General features: G+C 49.9%; 1 protein-coding gene across 8 annotated transcripts in view; it reads right to left on the bottom strand.

Annotated features, from left to right (window-relative positions):
- Nucleotides 1-1,036: 1,036 nt before the first annotated feature.
- Nucleotides 1,037-23,410, bottom strand: part of NLRP1 (NLR family pyrin domain containing 1) — a 34,634-nt gene continuing 12,260 nt past the window's right edge. For 2 of the 8 annotated variants that reach the window (XM_070389277.1, XM_070389282.1), the window contains 12 exons: nucleotides 22,799-22,969; nucleotides 21,114-21,284; nucleotides 20,371-20,541; nucleotides 18,363-18,452; nucleotides 15,811-15,899; nucleotides 15,094-15,256; nucleotides 13,158-13,381; nucleotides 10,100-10,362; nucleotides 9,240-9,365; nucleotides 8,342-8,483; nucleotides 5,430-5,474; nucleotides 1,038-5,026 (listed from right to left, as the gene is read on the bottom strand). In XM_070389277.1, the coding sequence (XP_070245378.1) occupies nucleotides 4,710-5,026; nucleotides 5,430-5,474; nucleotides 8,342-8,483; nucleotides 9,240-9,365; nucleotides 10,100-10,362; nucleotides 13,158-13,381; nucleotides 15,094-15,256; nucleotides 15,811-15,899; nucleotides 18,363-18,452; nucleotides 20,371-20,541; nucleotides 21,114-21,284; nucleotides 22,799-22,969 (1,972 nt within the window). In that variant the 3' untranslated portion in view covers nucleotides 1,038-4,709. Of the gene's footprint in view, nucleotides 5,027-5,429; nucleotides 5,475-8,341; nucleotides 8,484-9,239; nucleotides 9,366-10,099; nucleotides 10,363-13,157; nucleotides 13,382-15,093; nucleotides 15,257-15,810; nucleotides 15,900-18,362; nucleotides 18,453-20,370; nucleotides 20,542-21,113; nucleotides 21,285-22,798; nucleotides 22,970-23,410 lie in introns of all 8 variants that reach the window. The other 6 variants (XM_070389284.1, XM_070389285.1, XM_070389279.1 and 3 more) reach the window with 5 other exon arrangements.

The following is a 23,410-nucleotide window of genomic DNA, read 5'->3' as shown; positions in this document are numbered from 1 at the left end:
AAGCTATGGTTTTTCCAGTAGCCATGTATGGATGTGAGAGTTGGACCATAAAGAAGGCTGAGCACGGAAAAATTGATGCTTTTGAATTGTGATGCTAGAGAAGACTCTTGAGAGTCCCTTGGACAGCAAGGAGATCAAACCAGTCAATCCTAAAGGAAATCAACCCTGAATATTCACTGGAAGGACTGAGGATTAAGCTCCAGTACTTTGGCCACCTGATGCGAAGAGTCTACTCATTAGAAAAGACCCTGATGCTGGGAAAGATTGAGGGCAGCAAGAGAAGGAGACGATAGAGGATGAGATGGTTGGATGGTACCATTGACACAATGGACATGAGTTTGAGCAAACTCCGGGAGACAGTGAAGGACAGGGGAGCCTGGCGTGCTGCAGTCCATGGGGTTGCAAAGAGTTGGACATGAATTAATAACTGAACAACAGCAGTCCACTGCATGGTATCACACAGAGGCATCAGAGAGATTATTCTCAAAACTCTCAAGTAGCTTGAGGGGTGCTTGTCATGCTCTAAATCAAAGTCAGAAAAGCAAGATTTAAAATCACATGTGCTAGGATGACAAGATGAAAATGTATTCCTGCAGAGCAAGGTTAGAACAGGAAGAGTAAAGATGGTCATTTTTGAATTGTTTGGATGGTGAGATCATGGGGCAATTTCTAATTTTTCCAGACTTTGTTTACCATTGTTATACAATTTTTTTGTGCAACAAAAGCAATTAATAGATGAGAAAATGTAAAAATGGGCCCAATGGCCACTTGTCGGATTAACAATATCTTGCAATGTTCTGATTGGTGCCCACGCAGACTAAGGACAGTACCCAAGTGTCTGGATGGCCCCACATTGCCTAGCAACCACATGCTCAACAGTGGTTGCTAGGAAACCAGGGACAGAGACAGGACTCCTGACTAATACCCAGTGTCCATCGTGCTGCAAGCCTCTTCCCCTTGTTACTGAAAGCTTGGCCTCTCTGTACACCAATGCCAAATCAAATCTCAGAGACTGAGTTTTGGGTGATGTAGAAAAGGATAGCTTTATTGCTTTGCCAGGCAAATGAGGACACATCAGCATCGCCTCGAAATACTATGTGTCTTAACCTGGGAGGATTTGATAAGGGGTTTCATAAGACAGTCACAAGCCCTGTGTGTGTGTGTGTGTGAGTGTGCATGCATTCTTAAAGAAAAAGATTATTCATGACAATTGTTCAAATAGTAAGGCAGAATTTACTGAGAACTACTGTGATAGATGGACTTCCCAGGTGGCTCAGTGGTAAAGAATCTGCCTGCCAAGCAGGAGATGCGGGTTTGATCCCTGGCTCAGGGAGATTCCCTGGAGAAGGAAATGGCAATCCACTCCAATATTCTTGTCTGGAAAATCCCATGGACAGAGAAGCCTGGCTGGCTATAGTCCATGAGGTTGCAAAAGTGTTGAAGTCGACTTAGTGACTAAACAACAACGTTGTGATAGGTATAGGAACTTCTGTGATAGCGTTTGGCAGCAGAGGGGAGAGACTGGGCTCAACTCTGAATACAAGGAAAAGTTGGGGGTTCATAGCCAAGGACAGAGTGGGCTGGCTGAGAGATGGGGCAGTGGTAGTGGTGCTGGTGGTGTGTTTTCAGTGGAAACCTACTGGGAGAGTTGGTGCCAACAGGATTGTTGCTGAAGGCAGGCCAGAGTGATCAGATATCATGTGGAGGATGAGGAATTTAATCAGGTATCAAGGGTGGGCGATTCTGGATAAACTAAATTAGTAGGGTTCTAACTAAAACTGAACAATGCAAAAAAATGACACAGAAGTCCAAGAGTCAAGGCCCAGTTGGGAAGAGGATTCAGAAGAGCCTAAGTAAAGTTCGGTCCAGGAAAGATTTTGTCAGTGGGTACATAAACATATATATGATTACAGAGATAGGGCTTCCCAGGTGGCTCAGTGGTAAAGAACCCGCCTGCCAATGCAGGAGACGCAGGATGTGTGGGTTCATTCCCTGGGTTGGGAAGATTCCCTGGAGTAGGAAATGACAACCCACTCCAGTATTCTTGCCTGGGAAATCCCGTGGACAGAGGAGCTGGGTGGGCTACAGCCCATGGGGTCGCAAAAGTGTCGGACACAACTCCTCGACTAAACGACAAACAGCAGAGATAGGAAAAAGGTGCGAAAGCAGATACCTAAGGCTGTTATCAGAATTCTCTATTTCTAGGGCACACAGCGGTAGCAGTACTACCAACAGCAAGGATGTCTATGGGCAGAGGTCTGACTCGAATGTCACCTTGTCAGGAAAGTCCTTCATGAACGTCGCTTCCTCAGAAAAGTCCTTTCTCCCTGAGTATTCTAAAGTTGTATGCTGTTCCCTCACCCCCAACTATCACCCTCTCCAATGTTTGTTTTCTCAAAAGTACCTAAGAGTATGTGAAATTATCTTCTTAATGAATTTATCTCATTTTTGGCTGTGCTGGGTCTTCCTTGGTATTCTCAGGCTTTCTCTAGTTACAGCAAGCAGGGGCTACTCTCTAGCTGCAGTGCACTGGCTTCTCACTGAGGTGGCTTCTCTGGTTGTGGAGCACAGGTTCTAGCATAGGGGCTTCAGTAGCTGTGGCTTGCAGGCTTAGTTGCTCGGAGTCACTGGAATCTTCCGCAAACAATGACTGAACCCAGATCCCCTGTATTAGCAGGTGGACTCTTATCCACTCTATCGCCAGGAAGTCCAAAATGGATTTATGATTTCTATTAATATTTCCTTACCACTGGAATATAAACTGCTCACCTAGAACATCCTCAGGCACAATGAAAGTAAGGTTTGTTGACTGACTGACAGTTGTCCACTGAATCAGTAGCTGTGGACTCATCTTACGCATCAGTCCTTGCCATCCTCAACCGTTTCAGTAAGTATCATTATCTCCCTTTAACAGACCCAACAACTGAAGTTCACAGTGGTTTAGACTTTTCCAGGGCCACATCTAGTGGGTGAAGCCAGGATTTGGTTCCCAGCTCACTGCCTTCCCCTCAGTACCCCAATTGTTGGTGATTAGGATGCGGATCCAAAGTAGTCAAGCATCTTTCCCCCAGTTCCGGACCTGCCTTTGTTTCTGGCCATTCTCCTCCCGCAAGACCTGCCCCACTTTTTAGTTGGCTGCCATGAAGATGGGTCCCGATCTGGGGATAGATTACTGGGCCTCTAGGAACAAGAGACACAATGGACTGGAAGGGAGGGAAGTGAGTAGGGGAGCCCCGCGGGAGAGGGCAGAGCAGGCAGACCCTTCCTCACACACCCTCACCCCTGACCTCCACCTCCTCTCTCTGTGGTCCCGTGAGCCCAGGTATTGGGCCGGAGCACACCCCGTGGTGGCGCCGCACCTGGGCTTTCCCCACACTTAGTCTGCAGAGGTCTCGGGGTCACCACCCTCCTAGCTAGGGAGAACATTCATCTGGATGCGCCCCCAGGAGGCCTCTTGTTAGAGGCCTGAGCTTCTCCAAGAGCTTGTGGGAATACCAGGAGGCCTGGGCACCTTTGCGTATCCTGGGGCCACCCTATTCCCAGCTGTGTTCTCCACTTCCTCTCTCTCATTCTGGAACTCATGCACACTTCAGCTCTCTGAGGCCTTGGGGCCAGTTGGGAGCGGAAAGAAAGGGCGGGTGGGTGTGAGTGAAAATAGAGGGTTTGTGTTTTGGAGTGTTCGATACTCTGTCATCTCGTGGTTTGGGGGAACGGTGTGTGTAGATACGTGTGCATGCCCGCCTGTTTGACCTTTGTTATCTGTTCTCCCTGTAGAAACGAACAACCCATGACTGACAGCTGACATCAACCAGAAGTTTTGATTTGCACCGGGACATTTCCCCTGACTTTATTTGGGAGTTGTTGCCAAGTCACTTTCTGTGCTCAAATATTTTGTGATTTGGGGAGACATCTCTGCATTATCCCATAAGTTTGCTGGTCTGTGTGGAACAGGATGTCCCGGGAGTGGGACCACAGCCCTCCAGCCACTGTCTTTGAGGAGGGATTGCCTTGGAGCCTTGGGGGTAAACCTCCCTCTTCATGGCCCCTTTGATGGGTGGGCCTGGGGCTGTGGGTTTGGGGGAGCCTGGAAAGTAGAGACACCCTTGGTCACGCCTTCTGCATGTAGGAGCCTCTGTGTCCCTTTCTGTTCTTGGCCTGTCTACAGGTTGGTGGGTGGGCTTGAGTTCTCCTGGGAATGAACCCGAGGAGGGCCCTGAGGGGAGCGTGGGTGCCCCAGCCCTGGATGGACAAGTGAAAACCAATCTGTTTTTGTTCCTGTTCACAAGCCATTCAAAACCCCTAAGGTGTCCATTTCCATTGTCCGTCTCCAGCCAGATGCCCCCAGGCCCACGTTCTCTCTGCTCCTCTCTGCCTCTGGAGAGCCAGGGAGGACTCTGGGTTTGGCGGCTGTGGCCAGCAGACCAGGCTCTTAGGCTAGGCTTCTACAAGGTCTGCAGAAGTCCTGCCAGCTCCAGATGGACATTCTCTGAGATGCTGTCGTTTCACCTGGACAGCTGGTCCATGAAAGCCAAGGGAGGCCGTCTGGGTTCCTGTGTGGCTTTCCTGGGCAGGGCAAGGTAATGCCCAGCAAAGGCATCATCATCAAAGTTTTCTTTAGGCCTAGAAGGCAACTCGGATGGTAACTTGTTTCCTGATGAACAACAGACCCAGGTGCTCTCAGGCAGAGCCAGGACTCACAGCCCAGCTTGTCAGGAGCCCGGCCTGGTCTCTTCACTGCCCCACTTCTCCCAGAGTTCCATGATTAGGTGAGGATGGGTCTCCTTCAGGGCTTGGTAGAGGCGATCTTTGCAGGCCCAGTCCCAGGATCGGCTGAAACCAAACAGCCTCCGCATCTGGCCTGGTGCAGTGGTCTCTGCCCGCACCCCCTCATACTGTTCTTCGCTCAGCACCTGTCCATGCAACTTGTCCAGGATAGGGTCCACGGATGTCACTCGAGCCACCAGCTGCTCCCGATGTCGGTCCACAAAGTGCCTCAATCTCAGGGCAGCTGGGGAGTCAGGTGAGGCTGGAAACAAACAAAGAAAGGCTCGTACCACTGCTCCTTCCTCTGACCCTCCATCTCCACTTCTCTTCACTCAGCTCATCTGCATCCCTGGCTTCCTTCTGCCCTGTAAAGGCATTTGACCACCAGAAAGCCACTTTTGCCCTCCCTCACATCAGCACCTGGCCATTCTGCTTGAGCTTGGGGTGGGGTTCTCGGTGGAGGCATTTGAGGTGGTTTGGTGGGAGGTACCAGGGCCCCCATGGGCAGGAGTGAGGGGCATGGGGTACACAGCACTCTCCAAGGCCTGACTGCTTGTGAGGTTTGCAAGAGAGTCTTTCCTTCCTCTCTTCCCAACTCTCCAGGACCTTAAAGAACACCCCAGAACTGCCACTGGCTCATGTGGTCTCTAACAGCTGTTACTGACCTCTGAGGCCTGGAGAGACTGGAGTAACTGCCCGTCTGAGATCTCCTGGAGGGAAACAGAGATGAAGAAGGATCTGTAACAGTGCTGGTTATTTACACATATGATACTCCTCTAAACTCCTACCTACTTCTGAGATTTCTCTCATTCTGAGAACAAGCTACGGATAAATTCTGATAGAATCTGGAGTAAGGGCTGGAAGGGCCTTTAGAGGTTATCCAGGTGCATCCCTTCCTATGCATATGGGGAAACTGAGGCCCAGAGGCCATGATTAGACAGAGGGTGGGAGAGAGATAGGAGGCATCCAAGTGAACAGCAGCAGTTTCTCTCAGCATCCCAGACACAGTTTATCCAGTGTTGTCCTGAAGGGAACCCTGGTAGAGAACTAACCAGGGTTTAGATAGCTTAAACTATCTAAGATATCCTTAAATAGTTTAAGGACGTCTTAAACTTCTGAACAGACATCTATCTCCTTGCCCATGTTGGGCCTTCTAGATTCACACAGATCAAATCTGTTCTGAATTTTGATGTCAGAAGATCAAGGGACTTCCCTGGTGGTCCAGTGGCTAGGACTGTGTGCTCCCAACACAGAGGGCCTGGGTTCAATCCCTGCTTGGGAAACTAGATCCCACCTGCTGCAACTAAGAGTTCATGTGCCACAACTAAAAATTTGCAATGCTGCAACTGAGACTGGCCCAGCCAAATACGTAAATAACTTAAAAAAAGAAGAAGAAAACCTTAGCACTTGGGAGTAATGGGATAATTTCAATAGCAAAACAACAGAAATAAGTCAAGGGGCTTAGACAGTTACTTGCATAAGGCGAGGAAGGGGCTGTTCACAGCAGCTCATGTGGACAAGGCCTGAAAGTCTGAGCAGACTCAGATTCACTGTGACCTGATGGTCTGTGGAGGTGGGCACAAGACAGGGGAGCTCCAGCTGCGGCTCCAGGAGCATCAGGTTCATCTGGAGGGTGGAGGAGGGTATTCCATGTCCTCCCTGAAGACTGGACACTCAGGGAGCCCATCCTGGCTCATCTGTAAATGGGAACATCTACCAGGAGGGTGTCCGGATGGCATAGAATTAAAAAACCAAAATACAGGAGGAATGATGGGAGGAAGTAGAGAGATTTGACTTGCATAAGAGGAGACTTAGGGGAGGCCTTGATCCCAGTCTTCAAGTATCTCTTCTTGATACTTTCTCCTGGGCTCTCCCAGGAGAAACAGATAAGAAATAGAAATAGATCTGTCAGTTCCAAGGCACAGAATCAAGATAGGCAAGGATGTTGGCTTAATACGAGGAAGAAGAATAATATTGCTCCTCTTTACTAGGGACCACTGGGCTTTCCTTTACTATTTCCAGCTCAGATGGAATCTGAGAATCCACCTGCAAATGCAGGAGACTCAGGTTCGACCCCTGGGTTGGGAAGATCCCCTGGAGAAGGGAATGGCTACCTGCTCCAGTATTCTTGCCTGGAGAATTCCATGAACAGAGGAGTCTGGTGGACTACAGTCCATGGAGTCGCAAAGAGTTGGACGCGACTGACTGACCAACACTTTTGCTTTTTACTAGGGACCACAGCATGATACATGAACATACCTCATTTTATTTAATCTTTCTAACAATTCCATAGGTTAGGCATTGTGATCCTCACTTTACAGATGAGGAACCCAAGTTCAAATGAACTAGGTAATTTTCTTAAGATGACCCAGCAAGTAAGGGCCCTAGCTAGGGCTGGTGAGTTCTCCACCTGTGTCTGCACTCAAGCTGGGACCAAGTAAAGTCCATTCTCTTTCTACCTGTGATGCCTGTGCAGCTCAGGATGGAATGTGACCAACAACTGACAAAGGCTGTTTGTCCTAGGAAGGACTGTGTGTCCTAGGAAGGACTGTCCAGGAGATTTTGTTTCTTGGGGGTGTTGGTGTTGGATTAAGAGACTGTAAAGTTTCTTCCGTTCCCAAGAGTTCAATATTTGGATTCCCTTTTGCCTGCCTTGACAATAACTGAATGATCCTGGTTAGAGTATCTGATATTGCCAGAACTGGCCCAATCCACACAACCATACAACCATCTAGCATCTAGTTGTTACTCTTTTTTTTTGGCCACATGGCATGTGGGATCTTAGTTCCCAAACCAGGGATTGAACTTGTGTCCCCTGCAGTGGAAGTTTGGAGTCTTAACCACTGGACCACTAGGGAGTCCCCTAGTTCTTCCTCTTTCATCTACCTTCCAAGCTCTCATGAGAAACTGCCAAAAACCTTGTGGGTATCAAACTCTATTCAAGGGCAGAGTGGACACATATGGTGCAAGAGAGAGAGAGCACAGGGCTTACAGTCAGGTTAACCTGAGTTCCGAAGAATTGATGCTTTCGGACTGTAGTATTGGAGAAGACTCTTGAGACTCCCTTGGACTGCAAGGAGATCAAACAGTCCATCCTAAAGGAAATCAGTCCTGAATATTCATTGGAAGGACTGATGCTGAAGCAGAAGCTCCAATACTTTGGCCACCTGATGCGAAGTACTGACTCATTGGAAAAGACCCTGATGCTGGGAAAGATTGAAGGCAGGAGGAGGGGACAATAGAGGATGAGATGGTTGGATGGCATCATGGACTCAATGGAAATGAGTTTGGGTAAACTCCAGGAGTTGGTGATGGACAGGGAAGCCTGGCATGCTGCAGTCCATGGGATTGCAAAGAGTTGGGCACGACTGAGCGACTGAACTGAAGTGAACTGAACCTGAGTTCCAATTCTGCTCCTATCAGTTGTCGTCACTAGGAAAAGGCACAGGACTCCCCTGGACTATTTCTTTTCATCAGCAAGTTGTGATAATACAAACTCTCTCTTTCACACACACACACACACACACTCTTTGACTTTCTCTTGTCCCACCTCTGTGCTCCCTGGACTTGACTTTACCTGGCTTCACCAAGGCTTCCCACACCACAGTCCCATCTTTCTTGCTGCTTATTTGCAACCTGATCCCTGACCTCAAATGGCGAACGTAGAACTCAGAGAACAGCTGAGATTCTCTGGGGCTCCGATAGCAGAGCTCCAATTCCTGCAGAGAGAGAGAGGATCACTGAGTGAGAAGCCACCTTTCAGTCTGCTAGTAAGATCTTTCACCTGACACCTCACTTGGCCCTGCTTAACCTCACTTAGCCCTGACCATTTCCTGGACTGAAGTCAATCTTTAGACCCTGCTTTTTTCTTTCTTTTTAAAATCCTTATTTATTTTTGGCTGCACTGGGTCTTTGTTGTTGCCCAAAGGCTTTCTCTAGTTGTGGAGAGTGGGGGCTAGTTCCCTGACGAGGGATTGAACCTGGGCCCCCAGCACTGGGGGTGTGGGGTCTTTTTTTGGTGGGGTGGGGGAGAGTGGGGGTGTATGGAGTCTTAACCACTAGACTGCCAGGGAAGTCCTTGGTGGCTTTAATTGGAGGTCATTGTCACTCTATAGCCCAACTCTTCCCAATGTTGTCCCCATCCTGAATGTGACCCTCCCCAACTTCCTGTCTCCTACCCTTTGAAGCATTCCTGGTCACCCTAAATCTCACTTGCTGTCTGTGTTGTGCTTAGTCACTCAGTGGTGTCCAGTTCTGTGAAGTATAGCACACCAGTTCCTCTGTCCGTGGGGATTCTCCAGGGATCAAACTGGGGTCTCCTGCATTGCAGGCAAATTCTTTACCAGCTGAGCTACCAGGGAAGCCCCACTTGCTGTTTGCCCAACCCCAGTTCACCCGGTCCCTGGGAAAGCTCTGAGACCATTTCCAAGCAAGAGCTCTGACCCCAGGGATGGCTGACCACCTGGGCTGCTCACCTCGGGCAGTATTTCCAGCTTCTCTGAACCAGACACAATGTAGCGGGAGCCCATGTAGAGTGGGGTCAGCGGGGGTGGCTTGTGAATTCGCACAAACTGGAACATCTTTTCTTCATTGTCTATGGCCTGAGGAGTACAGAACAAGGATCAAAGCAGATATGTCTGGACCCTGACTCAGATTCTGCCTACAGAACCTGGTCTGAACAAAGTGAGATGATGTTTCTGTGTGTTTGTGTGGGTGATGGGGGTTGTACCACCCCTGCTGCCTTCCCACCCCCCACCCATGCTTGGCCTCTGCTGTGCTCAGGGTGAGAGCTGGGGCAATGTTGGAGAAGACATGGTAACAGAGGAAAAGAGACAGTTCTAAGCTCCAATACTTTGACTACCTGATGCGAAGAGCCAACTTATTGGAAAAGACCCTGATGCTGGAAAAGATTAAGAGCAGGAGGAGAAGGGGATGACAGAGGATGAAATGGTTGGATGGCATCATCAACACAGTGGACATGAGTTTGAGCAAACTCTGAGAGACGGTGAAGGACAGGAAAGCCTGGAGTCCATGCTGTAGTCCGGGGCATCACAAAGAGTTGGACATGACTTAGTGACCAAACAACAACAATAACAATAAGCATGGAAACCACCCATTCTTTTGACTCCTGGGAAGAGGCTTGTCCTGAGATGAGTGATGGTGTGGCAGAGTCAGCCAGAGGAGACGGGAGCAGGATAATTTACCCATGTCAAGGTTCCTGTTTATAAGTAGCCCATCCCAGTTCCCAGTTGACCCATCTAGGGGACTCTTTGGTTGTGTTTCCTGTTTGCTGTCAAGCCCACCCTGGCCCAACCTTTCTGGCTCTTATTGCCACCTTCTGAATGGAGCAATCGCTGGGGATCAGGTAGAGGTGGAAGGTAACTTCTTCAGGCTGGAGGTAATGGTAGAGCAACACAGTGGAGGTGATGGGAATGAAGCGCAGGGCAGTTTGGACCATCCTCAGTAGAACTCCCATGGGCGAGAAGCTGGGGTTTTCCAGAACGGCGTAACATGGCGTCACCCTGGCTGGCTTCTCCAGGAGCATCCCCTCCTCTTTGAAGTGGGCCACTTGAAACTGGGAGATGTCCACATCGTTCCCTGTCAAGGGATGGATATGAGAGGCAAGGACTTAGTGCCTCACTGAGTCAGACTTGGCTGGGGGAGTGACGTACTTGAGTGTAGGCTCAGTGGCCTTCCTAGGGAAGCCATTGTACACAGGCCTGCCACCTTTGGGGGCCTCAGGCAATACTGTCTCTGGGGTGGGAGCACCACAGAAACTCCCTTTAGCCAAACCCATACAGAGGACCAGCCCCTGGCCCGGGAGTCGGGAAAGCTATGGACCCTAGGGTTACTGGCTGATGTGGATTCTCTAACCATGAGGGCCACCGAGTGATGTTGGCAGGTTTGACTCCAGGCAGAGGGAGGACAAGGAGGAGGAAGGGACAGTGAGGAAATGGAGCATCCAAGGGCCACCCACCATTCATAGTCTTCTTTTAGGGAAGAACCCCTTCCCCACCAGTGTGGGGGGTCTCAGCAGGAGACAAGCTGGGCCTCCCACCCTGGAAGCTGTTATTCCCTGGTGGCTATGATGCAGGCATGTGACCAAAACTTGAGTAAGTGAATGCTCCTTACCAGGACCTGGATCTAGAGAGAATGAAGAGAGATTCTTTCGGCAGTAGCAGTGGGGTCAAGAGTCCGGCGGCCACCATGGCAGGAGGGTCCTGCGATGGCTGTGCCTGCAGCACAGGTTTCTTCCTAGTTTTCTTGGTTCTCAGCATCCTTGCACACTGCCTGCTTTTTTTTTTTTTTGTTTTAATGTTGCCTAATCTTTTGCTAAGTCTACAAGTTACTCAGGAATCTTTTTATATATTCCTTTCCTGCCTAAATCAGCCAGAGTTAGTTTGCAGTCAAGAAGTCTGACAAGGCATGGACACTGATGAGTTTGAGATGAAGAGACAGCTTGAGAGATGAAGGCTGGTAGTGGGAGAGACACAGGCTTAGAAATCAGGAGTCCCGGTTCCATCTCTGTGTTGCTTGGCAACTTCAGCAATGCAGTGGTTTCCAGGTAGCAGAAGGACATTGAGCAAGCCAGGCAAGGCCCTTAGGCTGATGGGCACCAGTCAGAACATTGCTGACTGATTTTAATCCCAGAAGAGGCACCCAGAGAGCACATTCATTGCTTTTTTTGTGTGTGAAAATAATATCACCGTCTGACAAAATGCTGAAGAATTGACTAAATACAACTATAATTACCATCTTCCTCTTTTCCACTAGTCTTTCTTTGAAGCAACACCTTTTCATGTTTCTGTCATAGCCCATGGATTTTTTCGATTTCTCATCATTGTGTGTCTTCCTCTTAGAATCATGGTGAGTATCCCTGCCTGTCATGTGGGAGACTGGGGTTCAATTCCCCAATGGGGAGACTAGAGTACTACCTTTTGGGCTTCCTTGGTGGCTTAGATGATAAAGAATCCACCTGCAATGTGGGAGACCTGGGTTGGGAAGATCCCCTGAAGGAGGGCATGGCAACCCACTCCAGTATTCTTGCCTGGAGAATCCCCATGGACAGAAAAGGCTGGTGGTCCATGGGGTCGCAAAGAGTCAGACACAACTGAGCGACTAAGCACAGCACAGCACAGAGAAGTCACATCTTTCAGTGATCATAGAAATTTCCTGGCAATTCTCTCTTTGAATATTTCATCTTCTCCGTTCTCTCTGCCATATCCTCTGGAATTCTGATTAGGTGTATTCTAGGCCTCCTCATAGTATCCTATCCTCCATGTCACTTAATCTTTTTTTTTTTTTTAATGTTTTCTTATTTTCTTTAATTAGCTTTTTTCCAAATCTGATTTGTCATTTTTAATGATTTATTGCTTTTTGCTTATTTTTCCCCAGGGTGATTTCTATAAGTATATGGGGTTGCAAAGAGTCGGACACGACTGAGTGACTGAACTGAACTGAACTGATGGTGGTTTAGTCGCTAAGTCATGTCAAACTCTTGGGACCCCATGGACTGTAACCCAACCAGAATACTGGAGTGGATTGTCATTTCCTTTTCCAGGGGATCTTCCCAACCCAGGAATTGAACCCAGGTCTTCTGCATTGCAGGCAGATTCTTTACCAACTGAGCTATGAGGGAAGCCCCATAAGTATATGAAACACATTTATTTTGTGTTTTGTTTCTGATAACACAAAAAGTGCGAACTCTTTATGGGATCAATTCTTATTATTTTCTTATTTTTAAGTTATTTTAATTAATGTATTCATTTAACAGGACCAGTTCTGGTACCTGTGTTTCTTCTGGTCCTCGTTTGTGATGCCTTATTTACTGTTTGTAGTTTTTGACTGTGAGATTATTTTTTATAATGTTTTATTTTCAGAATAATTGATATCCGCTCCCTGTTGTATTTATTTATGGCTTTCCCTGGGTCTTCGTCACTGCACACAGGCTAATTGCAGCAAGTGGGACTTCTCTGCCCGCAGAGCATGGGCTCTAGAGCACAGGCTCAATAGTTGTGGCACACAGGCTTAGTTGCTCCACGGAAAGTGGGATCTTCCCGGACGAGGGATTGAACCCATGTCTCCTACATCGACAGGCAGATTCTTACCTGTACCACCAGGGAAGTTCAATGTTAGCTTGTATTGTACTTTCTATTTAGGGAAGCCTTTAAGTAATTCAGGCAAAAATAATTATGAATCTGGGGACAAAAGTGCTTCAAAAAAGATATGCCCAGAGCACCATGGAATGAGAGAAAAGCTGTCTCCATTTCTGTTAATCCTTTCTCAGTCTCTCTAAGGAAGCCATGAGTCCCCCTCAGGACATCACCTCCAAAGCCCCTTTCAGGCCCATTCTTACCACCATCACCTTGCTCCCGCCTCTCCCCCCTGCTTACCTCGGAAGGCCACAAAGTGAGGGAGGAACACGGCTGCCACAGCGCCTGGTTCAGCCTTGATGTCAAACAGAGGCCCTGCAGCCAGCCAGCTGCGCTGTGGGAAATTCCTGTTCAGGAACTGGTCCCAGGCACAGAATTCAATTTCAATGGTCACTGGCCCTCTCACCTCAAAGCGGAGACCCGTGTTGGGCCAGTGGTAGAAGCCGGCCATGGGCAAGTGAATGCTGCGAAAAATGGGGAGAAGTGGACACTGGATTACTGTACCCAGACTCACTGAGCACCTACTGGGTGCTAGGCCCTGTGCTGGGCACTATGGATCCTACAGAGTGGCTGTAAGCCCAGACATTGAAGTCAGATGGATTTGAATTTGAATACTGGATAGCATGTTGAAAAGCAGAGACATTACTTTGCCAACAAAGGTCTGTCTAGTCAAGGCTATGGTTTTTCCTGTGGTCATGTATGGATGTGAGAGTTGGACTGTGAAGAAAGCTGAGCGCTGAAGAATTGATGCTTTTGAACTGTGGTGTTGGAGAAGACTCTTGAGAGTCCCTTGGACTGCAAAGAGATCCAACCAGTCCATTCTAAAGGAGATCAGCCCTGGGATTTCTTTGGAAGGAATGATGCTAAAGATGAAACTCCAGTACTTTGGCCACCTCATGTGAAGAGTTGACTCATTGGAAAAGACTCTGATGCTGGGAGGGATTGGGGGCAGGAGGAGAAGGGGACAACAGAGGATGAGATGGCTGGATGGCATCACCGACTCGATGGACGTGAGTTTGAGCGAACTCTGGGAGATGGTGATGGACGGGGAGGCCTGGCGTGTTGCGATTCATGGGGTTGCAAAGAGTCGGACCCAACTGAGTGACTGAGCGACTGAACTGAACTGAACTGGCTCCCCTGGGCTTCCTGGGTGGTGCTAGTGGTAAGGAACCCGCCTGCCAATGCAGGAGACGCAAGCTGTGAGATTAAAGCAGCACAAGTCAAATACAACAAGTGGGCTGTCTTTGGATCATGATTAGAACAAATCATCTGCAAAGACACACTTTATACAATTGACCAGATTTGAATAAGGATTGGACATTGGACGGATATGAAAGGCTTAATTGTAAACTTCTTGACATGTGAAAAATGACATTGTGGTTATGGAAGAAAAGGTCTTTATTTGACCTTTTTGAAAGGTATCACAAAAAATTTAAAGCAAAAAGCACCCATTTCTTTGGACTTAAAAATATTGTGAAAAAAGGGGCGGAAAGTGGATAGTTGAAACAAAGTTGGTAAAATGAAGGTTGAAGCTGAATAGTGGGTACATGGAAGTTCCCTGGACTCCACTTGTGTGTCTATTTAAAAATTTTCATAACAAACTCTCTTTTTCTAGGGACTTCCTTGGTAGTCCATTGGCTAAGACCCTGAGCTCCCAATGCAGGGGGCCTGGGTTCGATCCTTGGTCAGGGAACTAGATCCCACGTGCTGCAACTAAGGCCTGGCACAGCCAAAAATAAATAAATACAAATAAATATTAAAAAAATCCCAACCAACGTTCTTCCTCCCCCATCCAAAGTGAAGTGAAGTTGCTCAGTCGTGCACGACTCTTTGCGACCCCATGGATAGTAGCCTGCACCAAGCTCCTCTGTCCATGGGATTTTCAAGGCAAGAGTACTGGAGTGGGTTGCCATTTCCTTCTCCAGGGAATCTTCCCAACCCAGGGATCGAACCCAGGTCTCTCACATTGTAGACAGACGCTTTACCGTCTGAGCCACCAGGAAGCCCAAACCCCTTCTTTTTTCATAATAAAACACCAACCAACATCTCAGCTCTGTCTTTCTTTGCATGGTGGCGTGGTGAGGGAATACAATGGACCATGAATGGGGTGCAGACTGTCTGTGGGGACCCAGCATGGGGATGGAGGGGGTGGGACAGGCCAGGCCCCCTCACTTACCGGTACAGGCTCCTCTCTTCGTCAACCGCCTCGGTAGCCACAGGCCCTGTGGGGCCCCAGAGGTCATCCTCGGTCCCCAGAGACTCCATGTGCTCGTCCTCCGGAGGGGCAGGAGAAGACGGACAGAAGAGCCTCACCTGTGCTGCTTGAGGAGAGCTGCCCTCTGTAGCAGACAGGGCAGTGGCCAGCTTTAGGTTCTTCTGCCTGGCTGCCCCCTAGGCTAGACCACAGAGGGGCCCTTCCCAAGTCCAGTCTGCCTGCTATCCAAGGGGGCTCAATCCTGGTGCCTCCCCTTGCCCAAACCCTCCTCCCTCCCCTTTCTCACTTCCCAGAATTGTCGCTCTTCCCAGCACGCCCCAGGTGGTTAGCTTCTGAGGGGAACAGGGCTCCAAAGATGGACAGGCAGGGATGGAGAGGGGATTCCAGGCTTTAGAAGCCCAGAGTGGGCCTTAAGAGACTGGGCTCTGGTTCAGAGTATGAGTCATGCTGTGGATATTTAGGAGAGGAACAGTCCAGCCCCCTGAGGCTGGAAGAGAGGGAAGCAGAAATTCTGCAAGGTTCGGGTAGTGGAAGATCTCCCATGGAGTCTCCCCTAGGTGTCTCTGTCCCACTCCAGAGGCAGGAGGGTGGAGGGAATGACCTTTCATAGCTGCCATCACCCCCTCCACCCCTGTAAGCCCACATCATGATGCTCCCAGTCTGGCCCCTTCAAACTACCTGATGCTTGTCTCTGCCGCTTGAGGGAGGATGTATCACTCATCTCTGCTCCACCTGGGCCCTTGTGAAGGATCCTCAGACTTGGCTTCCTGGACAGAATTCATTCTCCCTGAGATCGTGGAGGATTCTGGGGGCTGTCTCCACAACATCCCCATTTGAGTTCAACTCATCGGAATTTCAACTCCTGATCCCCATTGGGCTTCTCCTGTAGTCCCTGCTTCCATGAATGGCCCCCATCCACCCAGCTGTTTATACCAGAACTGAGGCATCATCCTGACTTCTCCCTTGGCCATTCTGAGAGCTGACTGATCACCTTGACGCAGCCTCCAAAATAGCTCTTTTCTCTTCTCTCCACCTCCACGGCCTCCACCCTGCTCCCAGGCCCTGGCATCTGTGGCTGGAACCACTGCCTCATCTTAAAGGGTTCCCGGTTTTTGCTCTTGACCCTCAGTGCACTGTCCACTCAGCAGCTGATCTGAAAATGGGAACCTGGCACAGAACTTTGATGCTGAAGCCCTGAAATGTCTATTGATTTGGGGAGTAAGATCGAAATTCTTAATGTGGCCCAGAAGATGTTAGGTACTGCCTCCTATCCCCAGCCCCACCTGTGCCAGTCTCCCTGCCCCCATGGCTCTAAATCAGTGTTAAAAATCACCTGAAGGCCTGGGTTAGAACATGGATTCCTGGGCCCACCCCAAGATTCTGACTCAGCAGGTCTGGAGTGGGGCCTTTCTACTGAGCTCCTTACTGTTGCTACTGAACTCCTTACTGTTGCTAAATCATGTCTCTTTTGCCACCCTACAGACTTTAGTCCGCCAGGCCTCTCCGTCCATGGGACTTTCCAGGCAAGAACACGTGGGTGAGTTGTCCTTTCCTTCTCTAGGGGATCTTCCTGACCCAGGGATCAAACCAGAGTCTCCTGTTTCGGTAGGTGGGTTATTTACTATTGATCCGCCCGGGAAACTCTGCCAGCTCCCAGGGGATGTTGATTCTGCTGCTGATTCTGAGGACCACACTTTGAGTAGCTCTGCTCCAGGTCCCTGATCTCCTATTCCTCAAAGAAGCTAAGCTCAGTGCCTCTACTGAAACAGCAAGTAAAACATGAACCAGCTTAAACTGGTTTTGCCGCCTTTAAATAAGTTGATTAATTCAGCCTTGAGTTATTTAGATAGCACCCCCACGCAAGACAGAATCTATGTCTCCAGTATACAGAACCTAGAACCTTCAGTCTACAGAACTTAGAGAATAGAAATGTTGCCCCAGGAGCCCTTTTAGGGGCTAGAAGTCCTTCAAAAAAGGAAGATCTGGCTTCCAGCAGTGCAAGTAGCTTGTTTGGCTTATTCGAAACTAGCCAATCAGCTTCCAAGATTGACATTTCTCTAAACCCCTTAAATGTCGCCCTGAATCCTGGATCGATTTGAGAGCCTCACCTCCTGTGCTCTTGCTAGTGGACCTTGCAATAAAGCTCTTTCTTTTCTCAAAAACCAGTGCCCTAGTCTTGGCTTCTATGCACTTCAGGCATTTGGCTCTTATTCAGCAAGCTACACCACCTCTGCCTGGAATCAACCCCTTCCGGGCCCAGCATGCCCCTCCCATCCTTCAGAGCTCAGCTCAGCTGCTCTGCATAGAATCCAGTGGGCCCATCAGTGTCCTTAGAGAATACCAGATGTAGTTCTTTGGGCGGAGGTGGGAGGCTGGGGTGGGGGTGGGGGTGGGGAGGGAATAATTTGCACCTGCTGGGCTGAGCTCCTGGAATTTGGGCCCTTGTTCACTGCTGTGTGCCTCACACGTCGTGTGAGGGATGCAGGGCATGTTGTTCTGTGACAAGTAGATCCTCCTAAAGCTAGGAGCCCTTTCCTTTCCTTTTCAGGTGAGGCACAGCTGAGGAGATTCAGGGAACAGTTGCCCTTTGTGGTCACAGGTTGAAATGCACCAAACTGGAAGAATGTGGGCGCTGCAGCAGATTCCCTGGGGAGGAAGAGGGAGTCTCCCATCTCTGGGGTTCAGCCCTCCAGCCTCTCTGGCTGTGTGTCTATATGTATTGGTGGGTGAGGGTCGGGGTGGAGGTGGTCTGGCTCTTCCTAGACTCTCTCTCTTTGTCTTTGCCTCCCCCTGGTGGTCATTGCTTTCCAAGTTCCAAATCTCATCAAGGCAACCACTCACTTTTTTTTGTTTTTTTTTTAAATCTTCTTATTGGAGGAGGCAATGGCAACCCACTCCAGTATTCTTTCCTGGGAAATCCCATGGACACAGGAGCCTGCCAGGCTACAGTCCATAGGGTCACACAGAGTCGGACACGACTGAAACGACTTGGCACACGCACATTCATCTAAGGGAAAGGTTTAAGCAGAGGAGTGGCATAATTCCGTTCGCACTAAACAAATTAACGCCCAAACCTATCTCTGGCTGCCGTGCTTTCCTGGTTTCTTCCCCGCTCTGCCGTGTCTACCTCCACCCCACATGTCTTTCCCCATCTCTTGGTTCTGGACCTGCCCCAAGGACTCAGCCGGGCCTGGAACAGCAGGAGGGGGTTCTGAGTCTCCCCACCTTACCATATCCCGGAGACTAGCAGCTGAGGCTTCTGCCTCTCCAGGGCCCTCAGCATCTTGGTCACCTCCTCGCTCAGCTGAGTCTGGTCCAGCCTGCAAGCACAAAGGAAGCCTGGCTCTCCCAGGACCCCTGTGTGATCCTGAGGTCCCTGGGGGCTCAGGATGGTGAAATCTGCCACCTCCTAGAGGAAACTATTGCAGGTTGGGTTTGCTCGGGATTGGGCTCTGAGATGGCAAGTGGAGTGAGGTTTACTAGGCAGTGTTCTTGGATCAACACCAGGGTGGCGGGGAGAAGGAAACAGGTCTGGGCAGAGAGGAAGAAGTTGGGCTGTGATGTCGTCTCAGTGGAGACCTCAGCCAAGGCTACTGGAGGCTCTGAAGTCGGGATGATCCCTCAGAGCTGTCCCAAATTGGGGAGAGGGACTGGGTCGTTATACCCTGACATTGGTCAGGCCTGGATGCAGGTGACTCCAGGAAGGGGATGAGATCTTGGGAGAGGGGGCCCTTGTAGGCAAATGTCATCCCAGTAGCTGGCTGTGAATCCTAAGCATTCCCAGTGGCTTAGGATTACATCCTCATTCCTGGAGAGCATCTGGGCAGCGGCTCACTGCGTCCACCACAGAATACCCATTCCCCACAGCCTCAAGATGACCACCCAAGGGTAGGTCCTGGGATTTCCTGCTCAGAGGCTAGATGGTTTGCTGGAAAGGAGAGTGCCCTGTTTCCGTTCTCCTGGCCTTGTGTTCTGGGCTGCTTCAGATTTCAGATAGCTGTTGCTCTTTCTGGGCCCTCGTGTCCCCCTTTCTAACATAGACAGACGTGCTCCACCTGTCGTGAGCTGTGGACAGGACACACTGTAGAGGGCAGTGCACACCGAACTCATTGCTGCGATCAGAGCTAGTGTGCCCTAGGGAGAGGATGGACACCCCCCATCCCCACCCCTCCCCGTAGATGGCTGTCCCTCCCAGTCCAGTCCCAGAACTCCGGGAGGAAGGAAGCGGAAACCTTCACAGGACCACAGAGCACAGGATGCTCTGAGGCAACCCAGGTCTGACCAGTAACCAGTGAGCTGGCCACAAATTCAGATGTCCCGGCTGCGGCTAAGCTCTGGAGAGGCCTTGCAGTATGTAGCCGGAAATGCTTGGTGGGGAGGGAGCTGGAGTTCCCCTGGTTGGAAACGGTCAGGGTTAGCCTTGGGGGAACCCACCTGCAGAATGTTTATCTTGTTATCTTGCCCCCAACTTCATCTTTAGGCCTGAGAGTCTAAAGGAGGGAGTCCTGGCTAAGAGTGGCCAGGGCCCAGACTTTGCAGACCCCTCGAAGACCCGGGTTCAATCCCTGGATCGGGAAGATCCCCTGAGAAGGGACTGGAAACCCACTCCGGTATTTGTGCCTGGGAAATCCCATGGACAGAGGAACCCGATGGGCTAACATCCTTGGGGTCGCAAAGTCAGACACGACTGAGCCACTAACATTGTGATTCCCACTATGTTTCTAAGGGCTGCTGGAGCTCAACGGAGGACCTGAGCAGATGGGGTCTGGAGGGTCTGGAGCCCTACCAGGAGCTATAAGCAAGGGCTCAGACAGAAACAGCCAGTGGACTCCTTCTCAGGAAGTGGAGGAAAGAGGAAGTGGCTGAGACACATGGGAGGGGCTGCTGCTCAGAGAACGTCGCCCTCAGGGCCTGCAGGGCTGCAAGGAGGGCTGGGAGCTCACTGCTCCTCAGCCACTCCGGACTCTGGTGCTCCAAGCCCATTTCTGTCTGAACTCTGTCCTAGTGTTCACACGCATTTTACTGATATGATGGTCCCATTAGACAGATAAAGAAACCAAGTCTCAGGTGAAGAGCTGCCTGAGTCACACGGCCTAAGAAAGTGGCGTCGCTGGTGAGGAACCCTGGCTGACTGTGCATTTGCCTGTCCCTTTTCTTTCCTCTGTCCAGTTCCACGGCACTTGCATCCCCTCCCCCCATTCCCTGCCCTCTGCCCAGAAGGGGCCTGCAGAGCCTCACCATAGGCATATGAGCTGGCAGGAAGGGTGCCTGAGTCCTTCACAGAGCAGCCTCACGCCGAGGTCGTCCAGGTCATTCTGCAGCAGGTTTAGCTCCATCAGGCTGGGGCTGACCCTGAGCATGGAGGCCAGGTCCTGGCAGCAGCCAGACGTGAGGCCGCAGCCTGCCAGCCTGCAGGGAAGACACATGCCGGCCTCCAGTCAATGTCCTAACTGGCATCTGGTTTTCCTTTCTAGTACCTATGGCCCTATGAGGGTTCTAGGGTGACATTAAAGGAAGATAAAGACATGTCTGGTTTGCAGGAACCTGGGAGATTTAAATATTCCTCTTGCAGCCAAGGAGCTACTCAGGATAGAGACCACATCCCCTTTTCACTTCCGTGTGATTCCTATGAATCCTGCTCACTCACTGTATCGATGTTGTATGATTAATTTACACCAATGTTCCACTGGGATGCCTGGATCTCATTGTTAACTACCTTGGCCCTCCCAAATGCCCAGAGTTACCTGACATAGGTTTCAGCATTTTGTGGGTTTCAACATTAAGGGCATCTACAATGCAGGATGAGAAAAGAGCGAGCTTCTAATATAAGAATAAAAGTTAAGGAGGAATATGAGGGCTTCAGTGGGAATCTAACATGGCCTCCATGAGCCCTTGCTTTCTCTCTGTCCCATGGTGCTAGGGAAGCTCCTTCTGCCTCCCCGTGCCCACCCCACAAAGTAGTGCCAACGAAGAGTAATTACAACAGTCGCTGCAGCTTGCAGGTTGGCTGTCTCAGGCCCTGGCAAAGGTGCTCAGCTCCTGCGTCCAGGAGTGTGTTGAAGCTCAATTCCAATTGCATCAGGGTTTGGCTGGCGCTCAGCCCAGAGGCAATGTCCTTGCAGCTCTCAGCTGTGAGGCCGCAGCTGGCCAACCTGTGGGAGACACGTGACCATTGCCTTGCCTTTACTTATCTGTTGATTTCCACAATCACCCATGAACAACCTGTTGAGCATCTACACCTGTGGGCCAGGTGGAGGTCAGTAAGACCCTCTAGCCCCCAGGCCCCCAGAAATACACAGGCACTGGGGGATAGACATAGAAACAAATAATAGTAAGTCAGGTTTTGGATCTCTTTGGATCAAAATCCTCCCACGTTTTCCCAGATCATCAGAGAGAAATTCATGGTCCTTGACCTTGTCTGTGAGACACTGGTGGTCTGACTCCTTGTCCTCTCTGTCCTCATCTCATATTTTAGCTGCATCTCCACTGGCCTCCACACTGTTCCTTAAAAACTCCAGGCATGGTCCCACCTCAGGTTCTCTGCACTGGCTGTTTCTTTTGGCTGGAACAAGCTATCTTACCTGATAGCTCATGGCTTGTTCCCTTACCTGCTCCCAGGTCTTTGCTCAAAAGTCCCCTTGCAGGAACCTTGCCTCACCACCCTCCGTATTTAAAACGGCACACCCAGCCCCAACTCTCTACTCCTTTCTGCTTTACTTTTCTCTCTAGTCCTTACCACATGCAATATACTTTACTTGTTCTTTTGACTTTTTCTCCCCATCCCCTCTGGAATGTAGGCTCCATGAAGAAGGAGTTTTGCCCATTTTCATTACTAGCTGGACCCAAGTGCCCACAGTAGTGTCTGGCACATAGTGGGCACTTAAAAAGTAGATGGTGCCCCAAGGGACAAGTCAAGTGCAGCTGAAGGCAGAAAAAATGATTAATTTTGACAAGGGAAGGAGGTGGAAATGTATGATGAATGCCTTGAATGATGAGTGGTTCATCAAGACGCCCAGCCCAAGAAAAATCTTCTTCAGATAAATGCCCAGAAGTGGAATAGCTGGCTCACATGATAGTGCTGTTATTTATTTATTTATTTTTTTGAGAAATATCTATACCATTTTCCACGGTGGCTGCATCCACTTCCATTCTCACCAACAGTGTATGAGAAAGTACACATTTTCTCCACATCCTCTCCAATACTTGTGATTTCTACCTTTTTGATAATAGCCATTTTAACAGGCACAAATTGATCTCTTACTGTAGTTTTACTTTTTTGGCAGTGCCGTGAGGCTTATGAGACCTTAGTTCCCCAGTGAAACCCACAGCAATGGAAGCGCTGAGTCCTAACCACTGGACCACCAGCAAAGTCCCCAAGTGTCCCTTCCTTAAGGACATTTCCCACTGGAGACCCTTATCTGGCCCTGTAGTTACACCTTTATTAGCATGGTTCCCTGATTAATGTCGGTCTTTTGCAAGCTCTCTGAGAATAGACACCTGCCTGTGTGTGTTTGCCATAGAGACCCTGGCACCTGGCGCAGTGGTGGGCCAGAGAGGGGCTCAGTGAGTATTTGCTGAATGCAAGGACAGTTCCCCTCCTAGAGTCAGCGTCCGTCTTAGATCTCCTGTCCATCCCTGTTCAGAGCAGCGCCCAGGCCAGACTCACCGCAGGGTCTCTAGCTGGCACCCAGGGCATCTCAGGGCCTCATCAAGACTCTGTACTGCAGAGCGGCTCAAGATGTTTCCACTCAGGTCCAGTTCCTTCAGGTTTCCAGTGACCTGGAGAACACAGCAGAGAACCTGCCAGCAGGCTTCTGTGGCCGGGACCCAGCTCAACCTGTGGGGAAGAGAGGCAAAGGAGAGGTGCGGTCTGTGTGTGCAGGGGTGGAAGTGCATGGCGGGCAGTGCCATCCCCAGGGCTGACCAGCCTCCCTGACTGCCCCGAACACCGCAGATGAAAGAGATGGAAAATGGCTCCCTCTGCCCTCAAGAAACTTCCAGATGGAGGCGGAAGCAGACATACATGATGAACACTTCAGAGTAGTATGGCAAGGGCTGTAGACTGATGAGCCACAGAGAAGAGGGGCCCCCAGCCCAGGGTGGTGGCCGCAGAGGGGCAGCCAACTTTAAAAGAAAATGTCCAGTGTGGCTCAGTTTTGCCATGAAAATCAGCATAAAAAAGACTAGATGATATATCTCAATTCTTTTTTTTAAAAACAATCTTTGGCTGCTCTGCACAGCATGTGGGATATTAGCTCCCCTACCAGGGGTCGAACCT

Source organism: Bos mutus, chromosome 19 (assembly GCF_027580195.1).
Source record: "Bos mutus isolate GX-2022 chromosome 19, NWIPB_WYAK_1.1, whole genome shotgun sequence".
NCBI lineage: Eukaryota > Metazoa > Chordata > Mammalia > Artiodactyla > Bovidae > Bos > Bos mutus.
The sequence above is the reverse complement of the archived record's forward strand: the minus strand, read 5'-3'. Positions and strand labels throughout refer to the sequence as shown.